Source organism: Ictidomys tridecemlineatus, chromosome 6 (assembly GCF_052094955.1).
Source record: "Ictidomys tridecemlineatus isolate mIctTri1 chromosome 6, mIctTri1.hap1, whole genome shotgun sequence".
Classification (NCBI taxonomy): Eukaryota; Metazoa; Chordata; class Mammalia; order Rodentia; family Sciuridae; genus Ictidomys; species Ictidomys tridecemlineatus.
Window position 1 is genome coordinate 4783644 of NC_135482.1, and position 22518 is coordinate 4806161.

At 58.9% G+C, this 22518-nt stretch overlaps 1 protein-coding gene across 5 annotated transcripts in view; it reads right to left on the reverse strand.

The window, feature by feature from the left end:
• The window catches only part of Mpped1 (metallophosphoesterase domain containing 1), a 70594-nt gene that overhangs the window by 39246 nt on the left and 8830 nt on the right, over positions 1 to 22518 (reverse strand). For 2 of the 5 annotated variants that reach the window (XM_078052593.1, XM_078052594.1), the window contains exons 2-3: positions 19738 to 20045; positions 12297 to 12478 (exon numbers count right to left, since the gene is read on the reverse strand). The exons of 1 other annotated variant lie outside the window; for it this stretch is intronic. In XM_078052593.1, the coding sequence (XP_077908719.1) occupies positions 12297 to 12478; positions 19738 to 19961 (406 nt within the window). In that variant the 5' untranslated portion in view covers positions 19962 to 20045. Of the gene's footprint in view, positions 1 to 7607; positions 7629 to 12296; positions 12479 to 19737; positions 20046 to 22518 lie in introns of those variants that run through there. 2 more of the 5 variants (XM_078052595.1, XM_078052597.1) reach the window with 2 other exon arrangements.

A 22518-nucleotide genomic window follows, 5' to 3' on the forward strand; every position in this document is an offset into this window, starting at 1 on the left:
GAGGAAAAAAAATGGCCCAAAGCAAAGTTCTTTGCAGAAGCAACTTAAATAAGAACGTGGAAACAACAGGCTGGGGCTGGAGCTCAGTGGCAGAGGAGACCCTCAGCACCACATAAAAAATAAATGAATAAAAATAAAGACATTGCATAAAGAAAAAGATGGTGGAAACAAGGAAGAGCAGAGTTGTGACATATTTCTTAGTAAAGCCAAGTGTCTTAAAGCGGAATGGACATTTTGGACATGAGGAGACAATAGAATCCTGTCCCTCGCTGTGTCCACTCCTGCCTTCCACAGCCCTTATCTTGGCCCTTATCAGAGCCAGCTTGCACGGGTGGGTGGCTGGGACCAGGTCCCCTGCACACGGCCCTCCTGCAGCCAATGCAGGAGAAAGACACACCTCACCAGGAATCTGCAGCAAGGTGGCACCGAGTCCTGCTGGGGAGGAAGGAGGTGTCTGAGAAGGTCGACTAGAGGGCGTGAGGGTGGACACAGCTCCCCCTGCAGAGGACCCAGCACACACAAGATGGGCCGAGGTGGGCAGCAATCCAACCCATGTGACAACAGCCCAGAAGCCAGGGGGGAGGGGAGGAGCAAGTGAAGCAAGGCCTGGAAGGGACAGTAGGGTCACACCAGGGGGCTCTGGCCACCAGCTGTGGAGGGCAGCAGGAACCTCTGGAGAGTCCCAAGCCCAAGGTTTGTGGTTGGATCAATAAACAACCCCCTTCACACTCCCAGATGACAAATATTAGTCTGGAGAGTGACTATTTTGAGAGGTTGGGACGTTACCCAAGACAGCCTGGCTTTGTCAGCTCCGCTTGCCTCCAGTGCTGCTGTCAAACCAGCCCAGAATTAGCTCCAGACGGCCCGCTCCATCCTCATCTGCATCGCGCTCGCTCCCAGGAAGGTGTGAAATTCTTCTTAAGAGAAATCAAAGAAACAAACCTATACACTTAAAATATCTGCTTTTCTTTGAAAACAAATTTCAAAGAACAATATCCTAACTTTAAAATGCCCGGCTGAAAAAAAAGGCACCCGGCACCACACGGAGAGTAGTTAAAGCCACCACTGGACTTTGAGCCAGGTGCTCTAGACACGCCCACGACACCACAGCAGCTTGTGTGTTTATGATGTGTCTGCCCTACGCCCAGCCCAGATGGCCCACTGCCTCCCGGAGCCTCCCAACGACACCCCCTTTTATAGAGAAGAAAACCGAGGGTCAGAAGGGACAGAACCTGCCCGAGGCCACATGGCTGGGAAGAGTGGAGCCAGGACCCCAGGGGCTCACCGCTACCAGGCACTTAGCTGAGCCCAACCACTCTGACCTGTCCAGTGCCCGCGGCAGCCCTCCTTAGCATTGGTACTGCCCCCCATTTGTGGATGGAGACACTGCCCAGGAAGCACGTGGCCAGGCAGGGCTGGGAGGGCCCCTGCGCAATCCTCTCCCGGGGCCTCTCTCACTTCAGGAGTGAAACCATCCCAGGCCCATGCACAAGGCACGCACTTCCCTCTAGAACCCAGACAAGCCCTGAGACGAGGGGACGCTGAAGTCCAACAAGGCCTTTCCAGAAGCCAAACGTCACACCTGAGTGCAGCTGGTCCCTCGAGGGGGGCCTGCACGTGTGCCCCTCCCCAGGGCAACTGCTGGTACCGAGAAGGCCCGGCTCTGTCCCGCACGGCCGCCTGGCTGTGCCGGCTGGCAGCCTCACCTGCACTGTGAGCTGGCACTCCCCACCCTGCCGCCCACCCCCAGCTGCAGAGCGGCCTCTGCTTCCCACTGCACCAGGCTCAGGAGGGAACGGTTTACCTGGGACCTGCCCCAGCTCCCCGTCACCTGCATCGACTCATCCAGCCCCCTCGGAGGGATTGAGAATGCCCCGCGGTTTCTCCCTTTTGCAAAACTGAAGAAACTGAGGCCCGGGGAGGCTCAGTCACTTGCCAAAGGTCACTTACAAAGGATGGAGTGGCCTGGCTCTAGTCTCAGTCCAAAGTCTGGGCTCTCAATTCCCACCTGAGACCCTGAAGGGCCCCACTCCCTGGGTTGGTGGAGGAGTTCAGGCCGGGGATGGAGTCAGCCAAAGACGGAGGCCGGCAGAGGCCTAGCATTCCCATGTCTGCAAGGGGACACGTCACCGGGTCCACGACTGGCACACCAGGCACGGCGTTCCTTCAGGTAACCCATGAGAGAGCCGGGTCAGGCTGGCACTGTCCGTGGTGCTGAAGAGGTGGCCTCGGGCTAAACAGCTGAGGTCCCTGCCCTGGAGACCTGGGGGACCTGCCCAAACCTCAGCCCACGCCGGGCCTCGGTCTCCTCCTCTGCACAGTGGGGACGACTCTACTCGGGATGGGCTGTCTATTGCCAAGGAGAAATAAGGAAAAAAAACAAAACACATGAAACTGGGTTTCAAATGGGGCGTGGCAGGTCCTGGGAAGCCTCACGTCCCAAGCAGCTCACCTACGTGTGCCCTGGTCAGGTTGGTGCCCTTGCTCTAAAGTGTTTCCACAGACATCAAACCCACCTGGAGAAGTGGGGCTGTGCTCGTAGAAGGACTGGAATCATCTGGACTCACGGGGAGTCGTTCCCACATAATAAAGGCCGCCCTAGGTGTTCAAAAATAGGGAAATTCCAGAAGCAACACAGACCTCGGGTTGGCATCTCCACTCCACTTTTACTGCTGCGTGATCACATGCTCCAAATCGAACTAGTCACAGAGCTGAGAAAGTCTCTGGGGGTGGGGGGCGGCGGGGAGTGGAGAGATGGAGTGGAGTGGAGTGGAGAGGGGGAGTGGAGATGGGGGATCTTCCCGACGTCTCGGTCTGTGCGCACACGGGGACAGGAGGTTTAGTTCTGGGCTGGCCAGGATTTTCTGGCTTGTTGAGTATTCCTGTTCTGGAATCAAACCCAGCATGAAGATGACATTTAAAAAAAAAAAAACACCACGGGCTTATTTCATATCCAAACACATCTTTCCATGTTCATAAAAAAAGAGGCGCACCAGCTAAAGAATCTCGCTTCCCCCGACGCCGGATCCACCAGCCGGCTGTCTGTCCTGGCAGCCCTGCAGCCTTGAACGAGAGCAGACAAGAGAGGAGACACCTGGGGGTGAGGAGGAGGCCCCAGGCAGACCTGCCTCGGCCTCCCACCCGGGAGACAGGTGAGCTGGGAGTTGGACCTGGACGGTCCCACCTGGCCCCAGGCTGCCTCGTGACTGTTGTTCCAAACTGTCACAGCGCTTTCTTGTTTTGGTGTCTCTCGAGGGGGAGTCTGGGTGGCTTTGCTGATCTCTGTATCCAGCCTCTAGGACCCAGGGCAGAGCCTGAAGGTAGGTGCTCCTGACCTCCCGGAGGAAGGCGTGACCCCAAGCCAGCAGGCAGGAGCCAGCCCCGGACCTTGGTCAGCTGGAGGCCTGGACCCAGCTCTGCCTGTCCAAGCACCACCAGCCTGGATCTGCTGCCAGCGCCACTCCCTGCATGAGGACCCCAGGCCTCCAGAGCTGATCCCGCCCCCACGGGCCTCCGTTTCTGCCAGTCGCTCCTGCATACACTCCGTGGGACTCTGGCCTCACACCTCCACTCAGAGCGGCTACACCCTCCACCCAGGTCTCTGCTCATAGTCCGGAAAGGTCCTGCCCTGCCCCACCCCACCTGTGCCCTGACCCTGACCCCCGTCACATCACAGCCTGAGCAGCGACGGCCTGACTTCGGCCTCGCCAAAGCAGGACCGTGTCTTGCTCACCGATGCTACCCCAGTGCTGAGGACCACGCCCAGCGCCCACCAAGTGCCTCGAAGTATCACCAAGTAAATAATCAAGTCCAAACAGGGACAAGCAGTGACGACCACAGCGCGCAGGGCTAAGAGCAGGTGAGAAGTGAAACTGCAGACAGCCAGGACCTGCAGAGGCCGGGGCCTGAGGTGCAGGTGGGTGTGTCCCGGTCCTGGGGAGGGTGAAGGCCACTCGGATTACTTTAAGAGTGTGCTGAGCCAGGCATGCACATTAAAAAACTGTGAGTCACCACTAAACGAATCAAAAAAGAATGTACGATTTCCAAACCAGTAGAGGGGAAACAAGAAACTTCCATCAATCTGAAAGACGGTGGGAGGGTGGGGGACAGAAAGCCCCAAATGAATGACAGAAACGGACGTGTTTTATACACCAGGAAGCACTAGACAAAGGTCTGCTCATCATCTTCATCACTTTAACATAAAAACCTTTGTCAAGGTCCCCCCGCACAGAAAGGACAGAGGACTCAGGCTGCAGGTTTCCCACAGGTGAAGGGAGTAGCCGTCCGTCACACCACAGGGGACAGGCCCATCAGAGGAGCTGCGGCAGCCATCAGCCCAACGCAGGTCCCTTCACCCTGGACCCCAGGAGACCCAGCTCAGTTTCCCCGCTCACAGCATCCATGTAGCCCCGGGCATCGTATCCTAGGCCCTCCCTCCAAATGGCCTGATTGGTTTTAACCATCTTTAATAGTCTACCATTTTAGCCGGGCCCTGTGCAGCACGGCCCACGAGGCAGGAGGATCTTGAGTTCAAAGCCAGCCTGGGCAAGGAGCTAGGTAACTCAGTGAGACCCTGTCTCCAGATAAAATAATTTAAAAGGCCTGGAGACGTGGCTCCGTTGTTAAGCACCTCTGGGTTCAATCCCTGACACCAAAACCAAAACAAAACACTCTACCACCTTACTACCTTACCGTTTGATAAACCATCCCCAACCCCTTAACACACGATATAAATAGAAAGCAAAAAAACCCAAACAAGAGTATACACAAAATAAAACCACGCGAGACCTTGTAGAGAGGCAGGCCTTTGAACATTTAAATTTTTTTTTCAATATATATAAGGCATATGTTTTTTGGATGATGGGCTAAAAAGAGAAAAAAAAAACCACACCACTGCAGAACGTGTTTGAAACACACACACACACACACACACACACACACACACACACACACACACACACACCAGTGAGCGGCATTTCATTTCCAAAGCCATTCTGTTGTAAATAGATAATTAGCACTTGAGCACACCTTTCAAGGGGTTTATGCATTAACATGAAAATACTGTAATTATGGCCGGCCAAAATCACTTGACTACAACTTAGGATTCCAGATTTTTTTTTGTCTTTATTAGAAGTTAATTTTTCTCCCTTTCAGCCCCTAAAATACAGTTTGGCTTTGTGAGGAATGTTTTTGGGTTTTTTTATGAAAACTATAGAAAATCAGTTTTAACGAATGCTGACCCTCTGCTGGGCTGTTCATCCATTTTCTAGCTGCCCAGTTTCCTGCTCACGGCATCCGTGTGGCCCCTCAGGTATCAGGCACGTCGGCCCACACTCTGTCCACACCAGCCAGCTTCTCAGCGGAAGGTGCCAGAAGGGACACCAGGTCCCCTTGTGAGACAAGAAAAATTTAAATATTCAATCTTGAGTCTTTGCAAGAACAGCGCCGAATGTCTGAAAACGTCGGAATCCAGCCACTGTATCCAAAAGATGAGTAAATGAGCCAGAATCCATTTTAAGGCTGCTGCATACATTCAGTGAGAATTACGTTAGCTCTCAAAAAAAAAAAAAAAAAGTTGGTTGGATTTTTCTTTCTTAATTGAAGTAACCACATGAGACAAAATGTGTCTTTCTCATTCCCTTAACAAACACTGGTGGCATGGCCTGTGCCAGGCTGCTGGGCCCTGTGGGTACCAGGTCACAGGCCAGGTGACTCTTGTGGCTCTCACCACCAGATCATGACCAATCCCAGTGCTCCCTGTCCCTTGGCCACCCCCAGATCAGCTGGGCACCCTGGCCTTTCACCAACAGCCGTGCCTGCCTCCCGTCGTGCAGGGTGCGTGCCTGGTGCCTCCCCTGCCCGCTGCACTCACATTCAAAGTCCTGAGTCAGACAGCCCCTCCCCCATGCAGGCCCACCCCACCCACCCTGCTGGTCCCTGCTGGCCCTCTCCCTACACTCCCTGGCTCAGCCTCCTCTGCGCACCAGGTGACTCACAGCGGGGTCCCTCTCAGCCCAGGGCCTCCTCAGGCGGGGACTAGCCCCTCACTCTGGTGGCTGATGTGACTCCCTCCTCAATCACCTAGATGACTGGCTTGGTGAGCTGACCACCTGTCTCGGCCCCAGGTAGGCAGGGACACTTCCGTGCCATCGTCACTGAACTCTCCCCTTACCCGGGTGGACCCAGCAGGCCCCCAAGACCTGGGAGTTGACTGAGCTGCGTGCAGACCACTCCCCATCCCCGCAGCCCAGCGAGAGGGGCCACTCCACTGACCCAGGCCAGGGGGCCCCAGGCAGCCAGGAGGGGGTCTCATGTGACCCAGGAGGACCAGGAGTGCAGGCTGTTGTCCAGCAGCCCAGCTAGGGACGCCCCTGGCCCTGGAGGAAGGACAAAGGAAGCTTCTCTTCCTTTTCCCGTCACTTGCCTATTTCTCACGCGGGTGGATGGCCGGACCCAGGTCGGTCCCCTGCCTGGGTAGCCAGGAAGGCTGCGGACGGCACCTGCCACCCAGCCTGCAGCTGTGGCCACTCCCGGGAAACCTCCCGTCCCACTCCCACCCCACCCTGCCCAGGGCAGGAGAGTGCAGGGCTCTGCTGGCCCCGGGGACTGGATGCCAGCAGGGGCCACCGCCTGAAGATCCCAGGGAACCTGTGGTGACCAGAAGCCACGGCTGCCCTCCTGGGGCCTGGAAGTGGGGAGCAGGGGGGGCGAGAAGAGAAACAAAGCCGCCTGCACCCGCTGTGGGCGCAGAGCACCAGGGACTCTGGGCCCCTCCCGTCCACACGGAGGCTGGACTCCACTCAGGAGGGAGGGACAGGACACCCATGCCTGGGGTGGGGACAGTACTCGGGGGTGGCCGGCCTCTAGCTGCATCTTCAATTGTTTCCCAAACATCACTGATTCTGTGCCTGGGAACTGGCCCCTGCTCCTGGGAGGGGAGGGTGAGCCCCACCTGCCGCCCCCAGGGGTGTCCAGCTGCCAAGAGGCAACAAGCACAGCCCATCCCAGTCACCAGGGCACCCCAGGCCCTCCACACGGCAGCAAGGGGCGAGAACCCAAGAAGCCGCCTGGAAATGGATTCCTTTCCTGCCTCTCCCCTCCTCCCCCTCGATTTTAATTAAGGGTTTACTTGCAAAGACCTAGCTCTGTTTAGCGAAATCCTTGGACCCCTTTTATATTGTCTTATATATCGTTTTATGCTAGGGCGCCAGGAAAAAAGTTAATTATAACTTCTAAATACTCCATTAAGGGCCCCGTCTGCCTCCCCGCCTGAATCCGCTGAGGCTAGTGCCTTAATCAACTGGTCCCGCGTGTGCCCGCAGACCTGGCCCTGCTCTAGTCAGCAAGGCCGGCCAACACCCCTTGGCACCAGGCTGGGCTGGGCTCTGGGGACCTGCGCTGACCCAGGTGTGGTCCCTGTCCTGGCAGGGTCACAGGACCCAGGAGAAAGGGGAGCTCAGCAGGCTGACTCATAGGAGCCCGGGGCTGCAGCACAGACAACAACAGCCAGTCAAACTAACAACAGATGCAGTGCACACCAGCCTGGGGACAGGAAAGGGGGCTCTGATAGAGGGTCCCAAAAGCCCCCCTGGAGAGCTGCACCTTACCCTGAAGCAGTAGGGGCGGGTAGAGGTCGGAAGTCAGTTGGGACAGAATGAGCCTGAAATCCTGGCAGACACCCAAGAGGAGGCGTCTCCTGGGAAGCCTGAATAATCAATCCACTGGCTCCAGAGAGAAGAGGAGCTGTTCCCAGGTCTGAGAGGGATCCGGTGCCTGTCTCTGGGGAGGGTCGGCAGGTCCGAGGACAGGCCCAGGGAGAGGCTCCCTCCAGTGGGCAGAAGCAGAATAGGGGAAATGAAGAAGGGTGGCCTGGAGCCAGAGCCACAGATGGCTGTGTCCACCAGGTGCCACCGAGCACAGGCAAAAGGGACTCTGGGCCGTCCCTCCTGGGCCATGCAAGGCTGGGGACGAGGAAAGAGGGCTGTGTGGGCGGCAGGCTCCTGGCCGGGGCTGGGGAGGCCAGCCTGGCACCCGCCCATCACAGAGAGCTCCCTGGCATCTTGCAGACCCCAGCGTGTGAAGGGACAGTTCCGGTGGGCGTGGCTGTCATTCAGACAGCGGCAGAACCGGGCTGCTCCTCCTGCCTGGAGAAGGAGTGGGTGGTGTCGGGGCCTCGGACCGGGGCTCCCTCAACAGTGGGCAGCGCTGGCAGCGGGTACCACGGGGCGCTCAGCCTCTCCTCGCACCCTCAGACCCCTGGCCTCCAGGGAGAGTGCACACGTCCACCCGGAGCCGGGCCCCCTTGCTCAGGTGCAGACCACGGGCTGGCCTCGGCACCCGCCTCGTCCTTGAGACCTCAGCTCAGTCCCACTCCGGCTGATGCACGGGGTCTGCCTCCCAGCCCTGCCCCGGAGACCCCGTCCGCTGCTGTTCACCAAGGGGCATGCAGTCACGCCCTGCCCTGCTGGGACACTGGGCACTGCCCAGAGCCAGGGCTGCACGTCCTGGGCATTGGTGTGACACTTGCTGACACCTCTCCTCTGTTCAGAGCCTCTGGGGACCAGCACTGGCCTGGGAGAGGCCTCGGCCCTGCCCTCCACAGGCTGAAAGCCCAGCAGGGAGCCGCAGCCGGGCCTCTGTCCCACAAAGGAGGCAGAAGCAGGGCGAAGGCAGCGGCTGGACCTCAGGCCTGAGCCCCTAACCCCCAGGCGTCCAGCTCTGCACAGGCACGGACCCAAGCGGCTGCTGTGAGCTCCCCAGGCTCCCACTCTGATGAGCACCCCGTCACCCGTGGAGGAGGAGCGGGGACCTTCCAGCACATCCTGCGCCATTTTCAGCCCGCCTGGTTCTCCCGCCACGCTGGCTGCAGAACCTGTCCTCGGACATTTTTTAGCTTCTTACGGGGACAGTCACAAATCAAGGTGGTGTTTCCACCTCATGAGTATATTTGGAATATTAATGGCCAAAGACAGAGGGTCTGCTCAGAGAGGTGCTGGCACCCCAGCCCAGCCCCCTGCGAGCACCCAGGCGGAAGCACACAGGTGGGAGCAAAGCACCCAGGAAGTCAGAGCCGAGGTCTAGACGTGCGGCCCCAGGTACTGGTCTCACCGCTGTCCCTAGTGACTTTGTCTGTCTGGAGGTGGCCCTGGAATATGACCTTATCAACTGCTTTTAAAATCTCCAAGAGGCTGGGGCTATGGCTCGGTGGCAGAGCGCTTGCCTAGCACAGGTGAGGCACTGGGCTCCATCCTCAGCACCACATAAAAATAAATAAATAAAATAAAGGTCCACCTACAACTTTAAAAATATTAATGAATAAATAAAATCTCCAAGAGCAATGGATGGGGAGGAAGCAGCCTGTGGGCTTCGGTGTTCTCATGGGAGGGGGCTGGGCCGGGCAGCTGGGCCAGGGCTCCTGGGGGGTGGCTGGACCCACCCAGGGTCAGCACCGCTCCTGGCACACAGACACCAGGAGGGTCAGCTCAGGAACCACCCGCCAGGCCTTCCGTGACACCACAGGGACGACACTCTCCCTGTAGGAAATCAGGGGACAGGAGCCACCAAGAAGAGAATTGCCCGAGTCCCGCCACCCAGACATCAATTCTGGAACATTCCAGAGCCTTTGTCCTCGCTGCACATCCAGGACGGCCTTTGGAAAATGTCTTCGAGTCGTCCCCTTCGTAGACCTTCCCCAAGCTCCTGCCACACCCAGAATCAAGCCCCACTCTGGCCCTGCCCGCAAGGCCTGTGCACATGGGCGCCCACCTCCTGCCCAACTCTGCTAAGGCTCCCTTTGCAATCCAGGGCCTGCTGCCCCACAGTCCTGCCCCAGATCTGCCCAGGAGGCCTTTGATGACCACCTAGCTCAGCTCCACACAGCCTTCCCACCACAGTCCCTGGCTGGTCCTCAGCAGGCACCTGTCACTTTAAGAGTCCTCACTGATCTGGCAAATGCCAGGAAGCAATGTCAACTTCCACACAGCACTTCACAGTTTACAAACCTGACCACCTCCTCCCCCCACAGCCTCCAGACTGCTCTGGGAGAGAGCCAGGGCGAGGGGAGCCTCGCTACTCCCACTTAAAAAGAGGCCACCAGAGGTGACATGTGGCTGCCACAGTCACCCAGGCAGGAAGCAGACCAGAGCGGCTCGAAGAGATGCCACAGAGCGCTTGACTCCAGGGTCCATCGCTGGGTTTGAATCCCAGCTCTGCCGCCTGCTGGTGTGTGACCTTGTGCAAATGCCCTCACTTCTCTGGGCTTCGGTTTTCTACTCCGTAAAATGAAGACAACACTCAACACTCGCTCCTGCCTCATTCTGCTGTCAGGAGGACTGAGGACGTAGTGACACACACCAAGGGCACAGAAAGTGCCTGGCACATATTAAATGCGAACAAACACTGGCTCTGTACACAAACGTGCCTGGCCAGGTCTACCTAACCAGCGCCCGGCCCATGGCCACCCTGACTGCCGGCCCAGGAAGGCAGGTCTCACTGTGTGCAGCACGAAGTCCCCAAAGCCAGCCGCCGAGGGACTTCTGTTCTCAGTCACTCTAAGTCCCTTGCTGCTCGGTCAAGGACAGGGGAAGCTCCTCACCAGCCAGAAGCCCAGCCCCCTCGAGTGACGGCCCCGACACCTGCAACCACTTCCAGCAGCAAAGCCGGGGGCTGGGGAGGGAACGAGAGCAAGGCCCCCGTGAGCCCACCCTAATGACCGGGCGCACAACCGCTCCACCAAACTCAAGTGCGATGCCAAGGAGGCCACCCACACGCCCAGGCGCGTCTCCTACCTCTGTCAAGAGCCTGTCTCCCTGGGCCCTCTCAGTCAAGCCCCTCGTCACCACCACGTCCTCCAGGCAAGGACCCAGGCCCACCCTGACCTGAGCTGTCCCCTCTTCCGTCCCGTCCCCTCATCTGACTCTCCTCCTTCCCTGAGCAAACGCCCGTGCCCTGCCAAGGCCCTGCTCAGAGCCAACCTCCCTGAGAAGTGGTCCCCTGCCCCGAGGACCTCATCAGGCCTCGTGTGACTGTCCCACAGCCCTCAGTCCCCACCCGCAGCACATGGGCTCCACACTGAGCAGGGCATGTGTGCCAGGCAGACCCTTGAGAACCTCCATCCTCCTGCCCCAGGGGGACGCACTCCGTGACCACCTGGAACTGCTGCCAAGTTCATCAGGCAGACGGGGACGAGCCTGGCCCAGGGTGAGTCCGGTTGTCTGCCTGGGAAACAGACCTGGGGCCCAGCCAAGTGGAGCCTCACCTGAGGGTCCCCTGCTGGGTGGCAGCCCAGAGCTGGAGGCCACATGGTGGGTGAGGGGCCTGAGGAGTCCTGCTGGCAGGAGCCCTGCGGGGGGCCTCTCCCACCCCAGCCTGCACATGTTTCAGCCCAAACAGGCCCTGGATTAGAATTTCCTGTTTGAAAAATCAATATTTAAAGCACCGAGCTGCCAAGTGGAGGAGGCGGCCTTGCTTGTAAATATTCTCCCCCTGGCAAAGCCGGGCCTCCCGCTCGCCACGCCACCCGCCTGGCTGCGGCCTCTGCCGCACACACGGCTCCCAGCCAGCCGCAGAGCCAGGCCCCGCGAGGCCCAAGGGACCGTCAGGAGCTGCATAGGAGCTGCATACGGAGGTGGGTCCGCCCTGCACCCACCACCACAGGCCTGTGCGCCAGGCCGCCTGGGGGCCACCCATCTGTCCCCCAGGGTGGGGACAGAGCCCCACTGGGAGGTTTCTCTGTATTCCCAGCAAGTGAATTCTCCCAGGGGGCTCCAGATTTCATTCCTTCTTATTTTGGAAGAAAAGCACAAAGACAAAGACAGGATTCTGGGGACGCGTAGAGATCACCGCCCACCCTTGCACACTGTATGCCAACAGCTGCCCGCAGGGGAGCCCACGTCTGACCCCCTGGGCCCCTCCTGGGTCAGCGGAGGCTGCAGGGACCCTCACTGGGCGGCTGAGTGAGGCACGTGTCATTCGCCCCCTCGGCATTGGAGGCTGGACACAGGGAGGCCAAACAGACACGACACGAGCAAAGTCCCTCCGAGAGGAGGTCTCCCAGGCCCCATAAAACCTCTCAGACAAATGGAAAGATGGCCAAGACGGGCGCTGGCCGCGGAGGTCCTAGGCGGGACCCGAGAGAAAGACACAGCCTGTCCCAGGTCAGGGACGGCTTTCTGGCCAGTGGAGGGTGCAGCAGAGCAGGGAGGATCGGGCGTCAGGTGGAGGGGCAGTTTCTGGAGGGGAGCCGGCGGGACCCACGTCCTCCCCGCACACCTGGCCGCCCAGCAGGCGGGACCTACCCAGCCACTCGTTGAATTTCTTCACCTCGCTCGGGAGCCCCAGCTCCGTGAAGTCCCCTGCGTGGATCAGCACGTCACCGTAGGGCATCTGGATGGGGTCGGTCCTCGAGTGGGTGTCAGAGACGCAGACAAAGCGCGTGTAGCCGGGTGGCTTGGGGGCATCGTGAGGCACCGGGTCCACCCTGTGGGCAGAAGAGACACCATGGGTCATGGGCCCACAGAGCCGTGAGCCTGAGGGTGCTGTGGCCAAAGCCACACTCACATCCCCACAGACAGAGGGGGAGCCCCGGCCTGCCGAGGGGTCCAGATCTGGACTCTTGCTCACTGGGGACAAGATATTTTTGTGCCCTGAGCCTCCGTTTGCCCCTATGCCCGGGAATCCCAGAAGGCCACGCAGAGGGCTGAGGGAGGTGCTGAGTGAGCGCCTGGCCATCACGCTCACGTGTGGCGGAACTAAAGCAGCATCTCCCAGCCTTGTGTCCATGAGGCCCACCACGTGATTCAACCCACAGAAGAGCTGCATCGCTAAGTAGTGTATGTCTGTCTGCACCTGGACAGATGAAGGACAAAGGGTCAGACTGTTTCACCCTCCAAAAGCCAGTTTTCACCCCTGGAGGATGCTACTGCCCCCACTGAGGATACCTGGACCAAAGTCCACGGTCCAGTCAAGCTGACCAAGGAGAGCCGTGTGGGGAAGGAGGGGTTCAAGGAGACACTTCAGTGCAGACAGGTTGCAATTTTTCAAAACCATGAGCTGGTCTGACCACTTTCAGGCCGAGAGCCTTCCAGGGGCATTGTCTCACGGCGTCAGGCACCAGATCAGGCTTCCAATCCCTCCTTGCTGCTTGTGGCTTACACGTGACCTTGAGCAAAACACACTGCCTGGGTTTGTGCCTCTGTAAAATGGAGCCACCTCCCCAGGCAAAATACTCAGAAAATTAAAGCACGGCACAAAAGTGAGTCCATTTCCTGGGGAGCCCGAGGTGGCTCTCTAGATTCATTCCCGAGGACTCAGATCCAGCAGGTGAGCAGGACCCTGAGCTCCCCAGGGCACAAGCGTGGACAGGGCTGAGGAGCCGGCTGCCCGCTCCCAGTCCAGGGCTCGTCCCCACTGGCTGCCTCCCCAGCTGGATGGCTGTGCCAGGCTCCAAACACTTAAAAACAACGCAATGACATTTCAATGAGCAGATCTCTCCAAATGAGAATGCCGCTCCAGGAGTTGTGTTTAAATCTAATTATGCGGCAAACCAAAAGCGGTACCATATCAGTTACATAAATACTTTTAAAGACATCTTTCTAATTATCCTTTTTTTCAGACAATATATTCGAAGAAATTTAATTAACACCTTACGAGAGACGTGGGAGCGGCATGCTAATGTGCAGGGAGCCCTAGCATGTGGATCTGCCGCAGGTGAAGGCGCCATGCCAGCCTCTCCCGCCACAATGTCATGATGTCACCGTGGGAGGGAGCACCTGTGGCCCCTTTCTAGGGTTGTCAAGCCAAGGCAGAATCCCAGCAGAATGGGACTGGCCCAGGCTAGTGAGCCAAGAAGCAAACCCCCTGTGAGCAGCTGATGACCAGCAGGAAGGGGCGGGCTCTCCCCTACTGTCATTCACTCATTCATTCTGCCTTTCTTCAGCACCTACTGTGCGCCAGCCCTGAGCTCAAGGAGGGCCACAGGGAGGACCCAGGCTTGGTCACCGCCCACCAGGGGCCCACTAGCAGAGAGCAGATACAGACTTGGCTACACAGTGACCCTACAGCCACCAGCTCTGCCAGAGCAGCAGAGGCCGTGGGCCAGAAAAAGCCCTAACCTGGTTTGGGGCTTCTGGAAACTTCCAATAGAAGGCAGTGCCTTAGATGGTCTAGAAGCTGAAAGCTCCCTCCCAGTGATTCCCCTGAGACCCCCACCACCCCACCACCACCACCACCACCACCACCACCACCATCACCACCACCACCACCACCACCATCACCATCACCACCACCGCCATCACCACCACCACCACCATCACCACCACCGCCATCACCATCACCACCACCATCACCACCACCACCACCACCACCACCACCATCACCATCACCATCCCCACCACCACCATCCCACGAACAGGCAGAGAGCTGGCTCCGGCCCCGCCCACACGCCCCGCCTCCACCTACACGCCCCGCCTCCACCTACACGCCCCGCCCATCCCGACACAGCTGACCAAGGGCAGCCAATCACAACCGGGCTGCAGGCCGGGCACCTGAGCTCTAGAGCCAATTAGATCGTTCATATTCTCTCTCTCTCTCTGGTTTTGAAGAGGCTACCAAGCGACAAACACCGCGCCAAAGAGGAAAAGAGCTGAGAAGGGCAGAGACCGGGAGCAGGGTGCCCGCCCGCAGCCCGGGGCCGCTCTCCTCCTGCACCTCTCCTAGTGAGGAGCCCTGAGCGGCCACCCGGCAGCCAGGGGCTCCCCGGGCTGGGCCTGCTGTTGGAGCCAGAGCTCTTTAATTAACTCTGCCTTACTTCCCTACACCCCGAGGCTCCTGCACAGTGAAGATGCAAACCCAGCAATCCCCAGAGAAGAAAATAAAGGCTCTCATTTCCCGCTCGGTCCTTGGGCTGTTTGGATTGTAGCAAACGCTAAACCTTAAAATAATAACGGTACTGATATCAATGATTCCCACGCATCAAGAGCTCATTCTGGAAAAGGGAAAAAAAAAGAGCTCGTTATGCGCCGAGCCTGCACATGCCTCCCCGGGACCATCGAAGCAACATACTCTGCTGTCCCCGTTGTACAGGTGAAGAAACCCGGCTCAGAAAACCTGATTTACCCACAACCTCGGCCATGGAGCTGGTCTTTATCCCAAACCCACACCAGGCTGGACTACCTCCAGGACCTGCTTCTTTTCTTTCAATCAATCCATGAACAAATGCTTACAAAGGAACTCCCACGTGCCAGACACCTGCCGGGTGTGATGGACGCACCTGTAGAGAGTACACCCACAGAGGCCACTAGCAGGGGCTCCCATAAACTGTAACTGTGTTTAGAAGTGAGGGAAAAGGCAGAAGAGACATGGAGAAAGAGTCTCTGAGATGGCATCATTGGAATCCTGGATCCAGCCATGCCTGAAGCTAAACCCAAACTTCCTAGCTAATGACATGAGCTAGTAAACGAATCATTTCACCCTTACAATATCAGCTGTGTTTCTGACACTTGCAGTGACAAAACCCCAGCTAACACTTGAGTCACAACAGCCCCATGGATTAAGCAAATGAGGCCAGGAAAAATAAGTTCCATGCTCAAGGTGCCACCTGATAAGATAAAGCATAGAATTTGAACCGAGGTCTTCCCATAGGAATTTGGGCATCTAACTGCAACACCTTCTTGCAAGCAAAATGGTTATTTCCTAGCGACATTCTACAGGGACCAAACATACGGTGTAGAAGCACATGTTCTTCTTTCCTAGAGCTGAGGCTTCTGCCTGCTGAGGTGCTCAGACGCCCACCACCAGCTCTCCCGCGGGAACAGGGTAATGGGAACAGCACAGAGTGGAGAGCACAACCCAGAAACCCAAGCCCAGTGACCACCGACTGGCCTGGCCCTCCTGGTCCTCCCCGGCTCTGGTCCGGCTCTGCAGGGTAGACAGCTGGGGGCGGAGGCATTCACCAGGGGGATGCCGGGGGAGCCTAACTGACCCTCGCAGCTCAGAGCCTAATGCCAAAGCCCCCGCAGTGACCTCTGCCCTGCTCTTGGCTCTCGCTCTTCCCCATAAGCCCTCGGCTCCAGGCAGTGCCATTCTGGCGTCGGATGCCCACACAGACACCAAGCAGAGCGGTCCCCCCCATTACCCCATCCTGGGGCACTCTGAGGGTCTGAGGGTCCCACACCTCCAGCCCGTGACAGGACATCAGCCACGCTGTGTGGAGACTCTACAAACAGGGAAACCGAGGCCCAGGGAGGGCAGAGGACTGGCTGATGCCCACCAGAGCTCTTCCCCAAAGCACTGCTCCAGAGACAGGCCCTCCTGTGCCCAGACCTGAGCTCCTGTCCCCCCTCCAGTCTCTGCTTCGGCTGGTCCCTCTGCCCTAGAGTGGCCAGGTCCACTTAAGTCAAAATGCCGCTGGACCTCCAGGGGTGCAGCCCGCGCTGCCAGGGCGCCTAGGAAGCCGTCCCACCTGACGCACCTGCCAGGGGGGACTCCGAGCACCTCCAGCTGGGGGCGCTGTGGCCTGTCCCTGGAGGGGCCAGGGAGGCTTCCCGAGGGAGTGGGCTCTGGAGACCAGCAGGGAAGAGCAGGTGCCAAGAGCTGAGGCGGGAAGAGTGGAATGTGCCGGAGACAGAGGCAGCCAGTGCCTCTGCTGCCCAGTGGAGGAGGCGGGCAGGACGAGGCCAGAGAGCGAGGTGTGCCAGCTCGAGGCCTCCCGCCTGCCTGGCCCGCCAGCCCTACCCAGGTCGGAGGCTGAGCCCTCGGCCTCTGGAGCCTCTCAGCCAGCAGACAGGAGCCGGGGCTGAGCAGCAGGCCCGACGCCACCTCCCAGCCTCAGTCTCCTCCACGGTAGGGGGGGTGCCAGCATGCCCACCTGGCATAGTTGGCAGGGCCAGGCGCCTGCCAGCCTGGCTCTCGGCCCCTCTCCCTATGCACGCCAGGACCCAGCGCTACCCCAGGGGCTCGGGGGTCCACGCCTCCACCACGCCTCCCCGTGGCCCGTCCCTGACCCTCACCCTTGTCTTCTCCCTGCCACCCGGGCGGGAAGTCTGGGGCCTGGAAGGGCCTCCCAGGGACCCCACGGGGTTTACAGCCCTCCGGGTGTGGAGTCTCCAGCCTCAGGACCACAACCCAGAGGCCCAGGGGCATAGATTCAGGTTCAGGCGAAGGCAGCCTCGGTACAGGCAGGGTCTCTGGGGCCACTGCATAAATCACAGGTTCAACCAGAGGCCAGGTTTGGACCGTCACTGTGGTCATTAAACAGAAATCATGGATTTATTAAATAAGGCCCCTTCGCTCCCTCACCCTGGAGACAAAGCCCAGGGTGACGATAAATCTCACGTCAGGAAGTGGGGGGCATCCCTCCTGCCCCTCCCGGAGATGGAGTGGCCCCTTCATCACGGAAACTCCTCAGCCGTCCCGCCAGCCTGCCGCCTCCCCCAGGCTAAGGGCCTCAGTGAAGGGCCTGGAGGCAGCGACCCCGAGTCCCTGTGCCACCCCGGCTCACCCAGCTCTGTGCCATGCTGCGTTTCAAAGCCAGAGCTCAGGGCACCCCCAGGACCCTGCCCAGACCCCCAGGGCCACTGAGCCCCATGGCCAATGGAAGCCAGGGACTGTCACTGCTTGGGGTGAGGAGGGGAGAGGCCTGGCCAGCTAGGAAGCCAGCTGGGCCACAAGAAAGCCACCAAGCATTCATCGCTACCAGTGCCACATGGTGGCAATGACATGTTTTAGGACACTTCTGCTGTCTTCCCTCCATCTGAGCAAGCTCCGTGTGGGCAGGCACCAGCACCGTGGCGTCCTAACCTCTCCGGGCATTTGCTGCCCACCCAGCTGCCCTGTGAGGCTACCCCCCTCACCCCAGGCCTGCTGTCAGCAGCACTCCACAGCTGGGAACAATGAGGCAGCACGAGGCAGGATGCCACCCTCAGATGAATGAGGGACCCTCCGCTGCACACTGGTTAAGAGAGGGACATCAGTGGTGCCTCACGGGGTCACTTACTCCATGACCATCCTCAGGACCCAGTCTGACCCGCAGGACCCTCAAGACACCCCTCTGCCCAGCTGCTCCCTGCTGCCCCCCTGCCTGGCCCACTCCTCCTCACGCCCCTTCCCAATCCACTGCTCCCTCTCCCCCTGGCCTCAGCCTAGTTGCTGGGGCTCCTGCCTGGACTGGCCTCCTTGGCTCTCCTCTCCTGTCCTCTGTTTCCCTGGCGTCATTCCCAGACCACGGTCTCCCTAGACCCTGGGTGTCCACCAGGCCAAGACAGAGGTGCAGTCAATGACAGCTCTACGTGGTGTCACCCCTGGCCCAGGGACCCTCAGAGGGGTGACACGGGCACAGACACACACCCACGTGGCCTGCTCTGTCCGAAGGCTGACGTTCTCCCATGTCACACGGGCAGGGCTTCCAGGACCTCAGGCACAGTCACCTCCAACCTCCCGGCTGGAGAACTAGCCTCCCCTACCCTGGGGCAGACACCTCGCAGCAGCCGGGCCAGGCCTCAAGGAGCAGGGAGCCTCAGCCCCAGCCTCCATACTGTCCAAATCCACCAACCTGGCCCCAAAAGACAGTCAGAGACAGTGGCCCAAATCCACCAAAAAATACAGCAGGCAGCCTCCAACCACAGGCCCCGTGCCCCCACGGAATGAGCCACCCAGAGCCAGCGCCACAGGGAAGGGGGCGCTCCTGGTGCCGGAGGCCACCCAGGCCCTGCACCCACCACCTCCCCAATGAACAGCCTGCCAGGGCCCACCTTCAACAGAGGCCAGGGCCTGAGGGAAGGAAACCACGTGAGAAGGAGCAGGTGGGGACCCGCGGCACCTTCTCCAGAGGTTCTCGTGGTGGCTTTTCCAGTCTCCCCGAGGGACGGCAGCTGGGACCTCACATGAACACTCTGCCCAGAAACGATGCCACCCCCGTAGTGGAGGCTTGGGGCCCGGGTGCCCAGGGGTCATCCGATGCACAGGTGGTCAGGAGGGCTTCCAGGGGGGCCCATGGCCCTCACCCTCTGTGCTCTCCCCCACGAGGGCTCAGCTGGGCTCAGACCAGCAGAGGAACCCAAGGTGCTGAGCAGAGGGGGACGGCGCTGTCTGCTGGGGGTGGTCCCTCTACAGACACCGTGCTGAGCCCTGCAGAGGGGCAGGGGTGGGGGCCTGCAGTCAGGCAGCCCTGGTGCCAGGCCAGCATTGCCCGTGTGGGGCTGGGCGGGTCACCTCACCTGGGCCCCTGGTTCCTCATCAGGTAGGGCCTGCAGCCCGGGGCAGATGGGAGGGGTAACAGGGGTAAAGAAACCCCGGGAGGGGCCCAGAGCAGGGGTAGGAGTTCATCCACCTCTTCCAGGTCCTCAGAGAAGAGCCAGGGAGGGACAGAGCCCAGGGACAGTGTTTGGTGCTGGGGGCAGGGTCTGGCTGGAGAAGGTCAGGCTGGAAGTACCCGCCGGCCCTTTGGGTAACGCACCTCTGCTTCCCACAGCAGCACAACCAGACGGATGGCGGGAACCCCACGCCCAGACGCCGCCCCAGGACCTGTGGCCCAGCTGCCAGGCCTTTCAGTGTGGCCCAGCGAGGCCCGAAGCCTGGGATTCTAGGACCAACTGCCCAGTTTTTAAATATTTGCAGAATGTGGTCCAGGTCAAATAGAGCAGGACTCAGAGCCAGCCCCGGCCCCCAAGCCACCCATCTGCCACTTCCCTCTGGCCCCCCAAGTCCCCCGCCCCGGTGCCCGCCCCCCTGCCGCCCACTTACATCTGCACGTGGGGCGGCTGGAAGCGGCCCTGGTTGATGTTGTAGAAGGTGAAGGCCTGCGTGGGGTTGGAGCTGTACTCGTCCACCTCGACCATGAGCCGGCTGTGCTGGTGCCGCCGCGCGGCCATCACGTGGGACTGGGAGAACGCCATGCCCAGGCCGCAGGGCAGGAGGGCCAGGGCCTCGGCCTTCAGGACACCGGCATCCCACCTAGAGCGCCACATGGACCTCCGCGGGCCACCCGGGCATCTCCCGCTGCCACCGCCGCCGCCGCCGCCGCCCGGCCCCCAGCCAGACCTGCAGACAGACTGAGGAGACGGAGCAGAACCGTGCGACAGTTAATCTGTTTGGGATTTGCTTTATTTAATGTCAGATGAAGATTTAGAAAGAGGGAGAGGGCGGGGGGAGAGGGAAAAAACACAGTCGTACGCCTCAAAAACTCATTACAAATCTTTCCAACTCAGCAGTTTGATGAATATACTTTGGTAAAAAGAAAAGGGAAGGGAGGGAAAGAAAACAAACAAGCCAGGGCCGGCAAGTCCGCACCTCCAGACCCTGCCACCGCCACCGCAGGACCCGGGACAATGGCTGGTATTTTGTAAACAGGGAAGTGAAGTTTTACTTTCCACAAGGAGGGGGACAGGAAGGATTCCCCTGCGGCCACACCCCTCCCCTCAAACCCCCAAACCCACCCACCGGGGCCCCACACCGCACCTGGCAAGCCCCGACAGGTGGAGAAATTCCTTCCTCCCCATCAGTCAGTTCTGCCTCAAGAGCCTTTAGCAGCTCGGAAGGCGGGAAGGGATTTTCCCAGGGACAAGTGCCACTCACCTCCGCAGCACAGGGCTGCCTGCCGCAGGGTGAGGGATCACTTGAAAATAACCCTTCCTTCCCCAGCCCAAGGCCCCACCACCCTCTGCCCATCAGGAATCCTGAGGTTCCGTCAATCCTGGATTCCTCTGAAATCGCAGCTGGCAATGCTGTGATTTCTAGATTTTTTTTCCTCTCCTTGGATTTCTATTTACTGGGCTAAAAGGCCCCTCTGGCAGATTCCAGGTGGAATTCGGGAAAGGAGCCTGTGAGACCCCTCCTACCCCGACACGCCCAACGGTCTGGCCGATGCCTGGGCACTCCCACCACCCATTTCCCTCGTTTCTTTTCATAATTATATATATATTTAACTGCGTATGTAGGAGATGCTTTGAAGATTTTTTTTGTCGTTGTTGTTTTTCAGGTTTGGGTCGTTAAGACCCTCTGACAATTCCATTTACACTGTATTTAACCAAGGAGAAAATAATGTAATTTAAACTAGTCCTGGACAGTCGGATCCCAATCACGTTGGAGAAGGAAAAATCCCCCTTGCTTTGCGCTTGGTAGAAGAATCGACACACTCGGAAAACAAATTAGATAAGGAAAACGACAAAAATTAGAGACTGGAGAACATTTTAATTATGCGCAAAGGAGAAATGGGTTATTAATTTTTTTTTTAAATCTCGGCCATCCTCATACAAGGTAAAAATGAAATGATGTGGTCCTCCCCCTCTCCAACCCAGCCCCCCAAAACCCACCCCCACTCACACCACCCCCTTCCCACTCAGAAAGTCCAGGAGAAAAAATAAATGTGTTTCCCCGATGAATTTGCTCCTTCTCTTCGTCACTAATTGTCCCTAAGTGGACGTGTGCATTGAAGGCTGGGGAGCCAGGTCTCCTGACCGTAGTGCTCACAGAGGCAGCCTGTGCCTGTCCGCCTGGAAATGCTGCCAGGCACCAAGAAGCTAGGGGAGAGGCCAAAGATGCCAGAAGTGAGGATCTACCTACCCTGAGCCAGTCCCACCTGGGTGTGATGGGGACTTGAGCCCCAGCATTGTGCTGGCTTGCTGTGTGCCCTGGGCCAACTTGCTGACCTCGCTGAGCCTCAGCTTCCTGTTCTAGAAAATGGATTTGATAATAGTAATGCCACCATCCAAGGTGGGTGTGCCAGTTAAAGAGGAATTCAGCCAGACTCCTGAGCACAATGCCTGGCAGGCACCAATACCTGGCTAAAACTGGCTGGACGATTGTAATCACTACTCAGTTCAGTTGGCTGCCTGGGCTCGGGGCCTGCTACGTGCCAGTGCTGCCCGGGTGCTGGAACACCCAGCGCAGGGCTGTGGAGCGTGAGCCCTGGGGCTGGCTCAGCTGCAGAAAGCACCTACCTGTCAGGGCCAGGAGCTTGAGTCTTCCTCAAATGCACGCCTGGTGTGCTTGGCACGCCTCTCTGATGAGGACCCTTGACCACTCGGCCCCGCGGGGCCTAGTTCACCCACACTCGGCCACCCAGGCCAGAACCCCCGCACACTAGTGCACCCCGTCGTCTTGGCAAAGAGTGCCGGGCTCTTGTTCCAAGCCACTCTCTGTGAGGCTCTCCACCTATGAGGCAGGTACTGTCCTAGCCCCTACTTTACAAGTGAGAAGGCACATGGCAGGAAAGGGAGCCTCTGGCCCTGCCTTTCCCAGCGCAGGCTGCCTGGCTCCCAGGACCAGCTCCCTCCCACCTGGGCCATTCTGCCCTCCTCTCAGCCAGCTAGAACCAATGTGCCCTTTTCTCACACCAGGCATGGCCTTGATCAGGGCCCTCATTGCAGGGCCTGTGAAGAACCAGGATGTCCCCTGAGGGTAGAGCTGGGTCCCCTTCACTCACCCCTGTATGTCACCAGCTCTGTGACCCTGAGCAATTGGCCTAACCCCCCAGAAGTTGCTTCCTCAACTACAAAATGAAGAGGACAACACTCCCTAACAGAG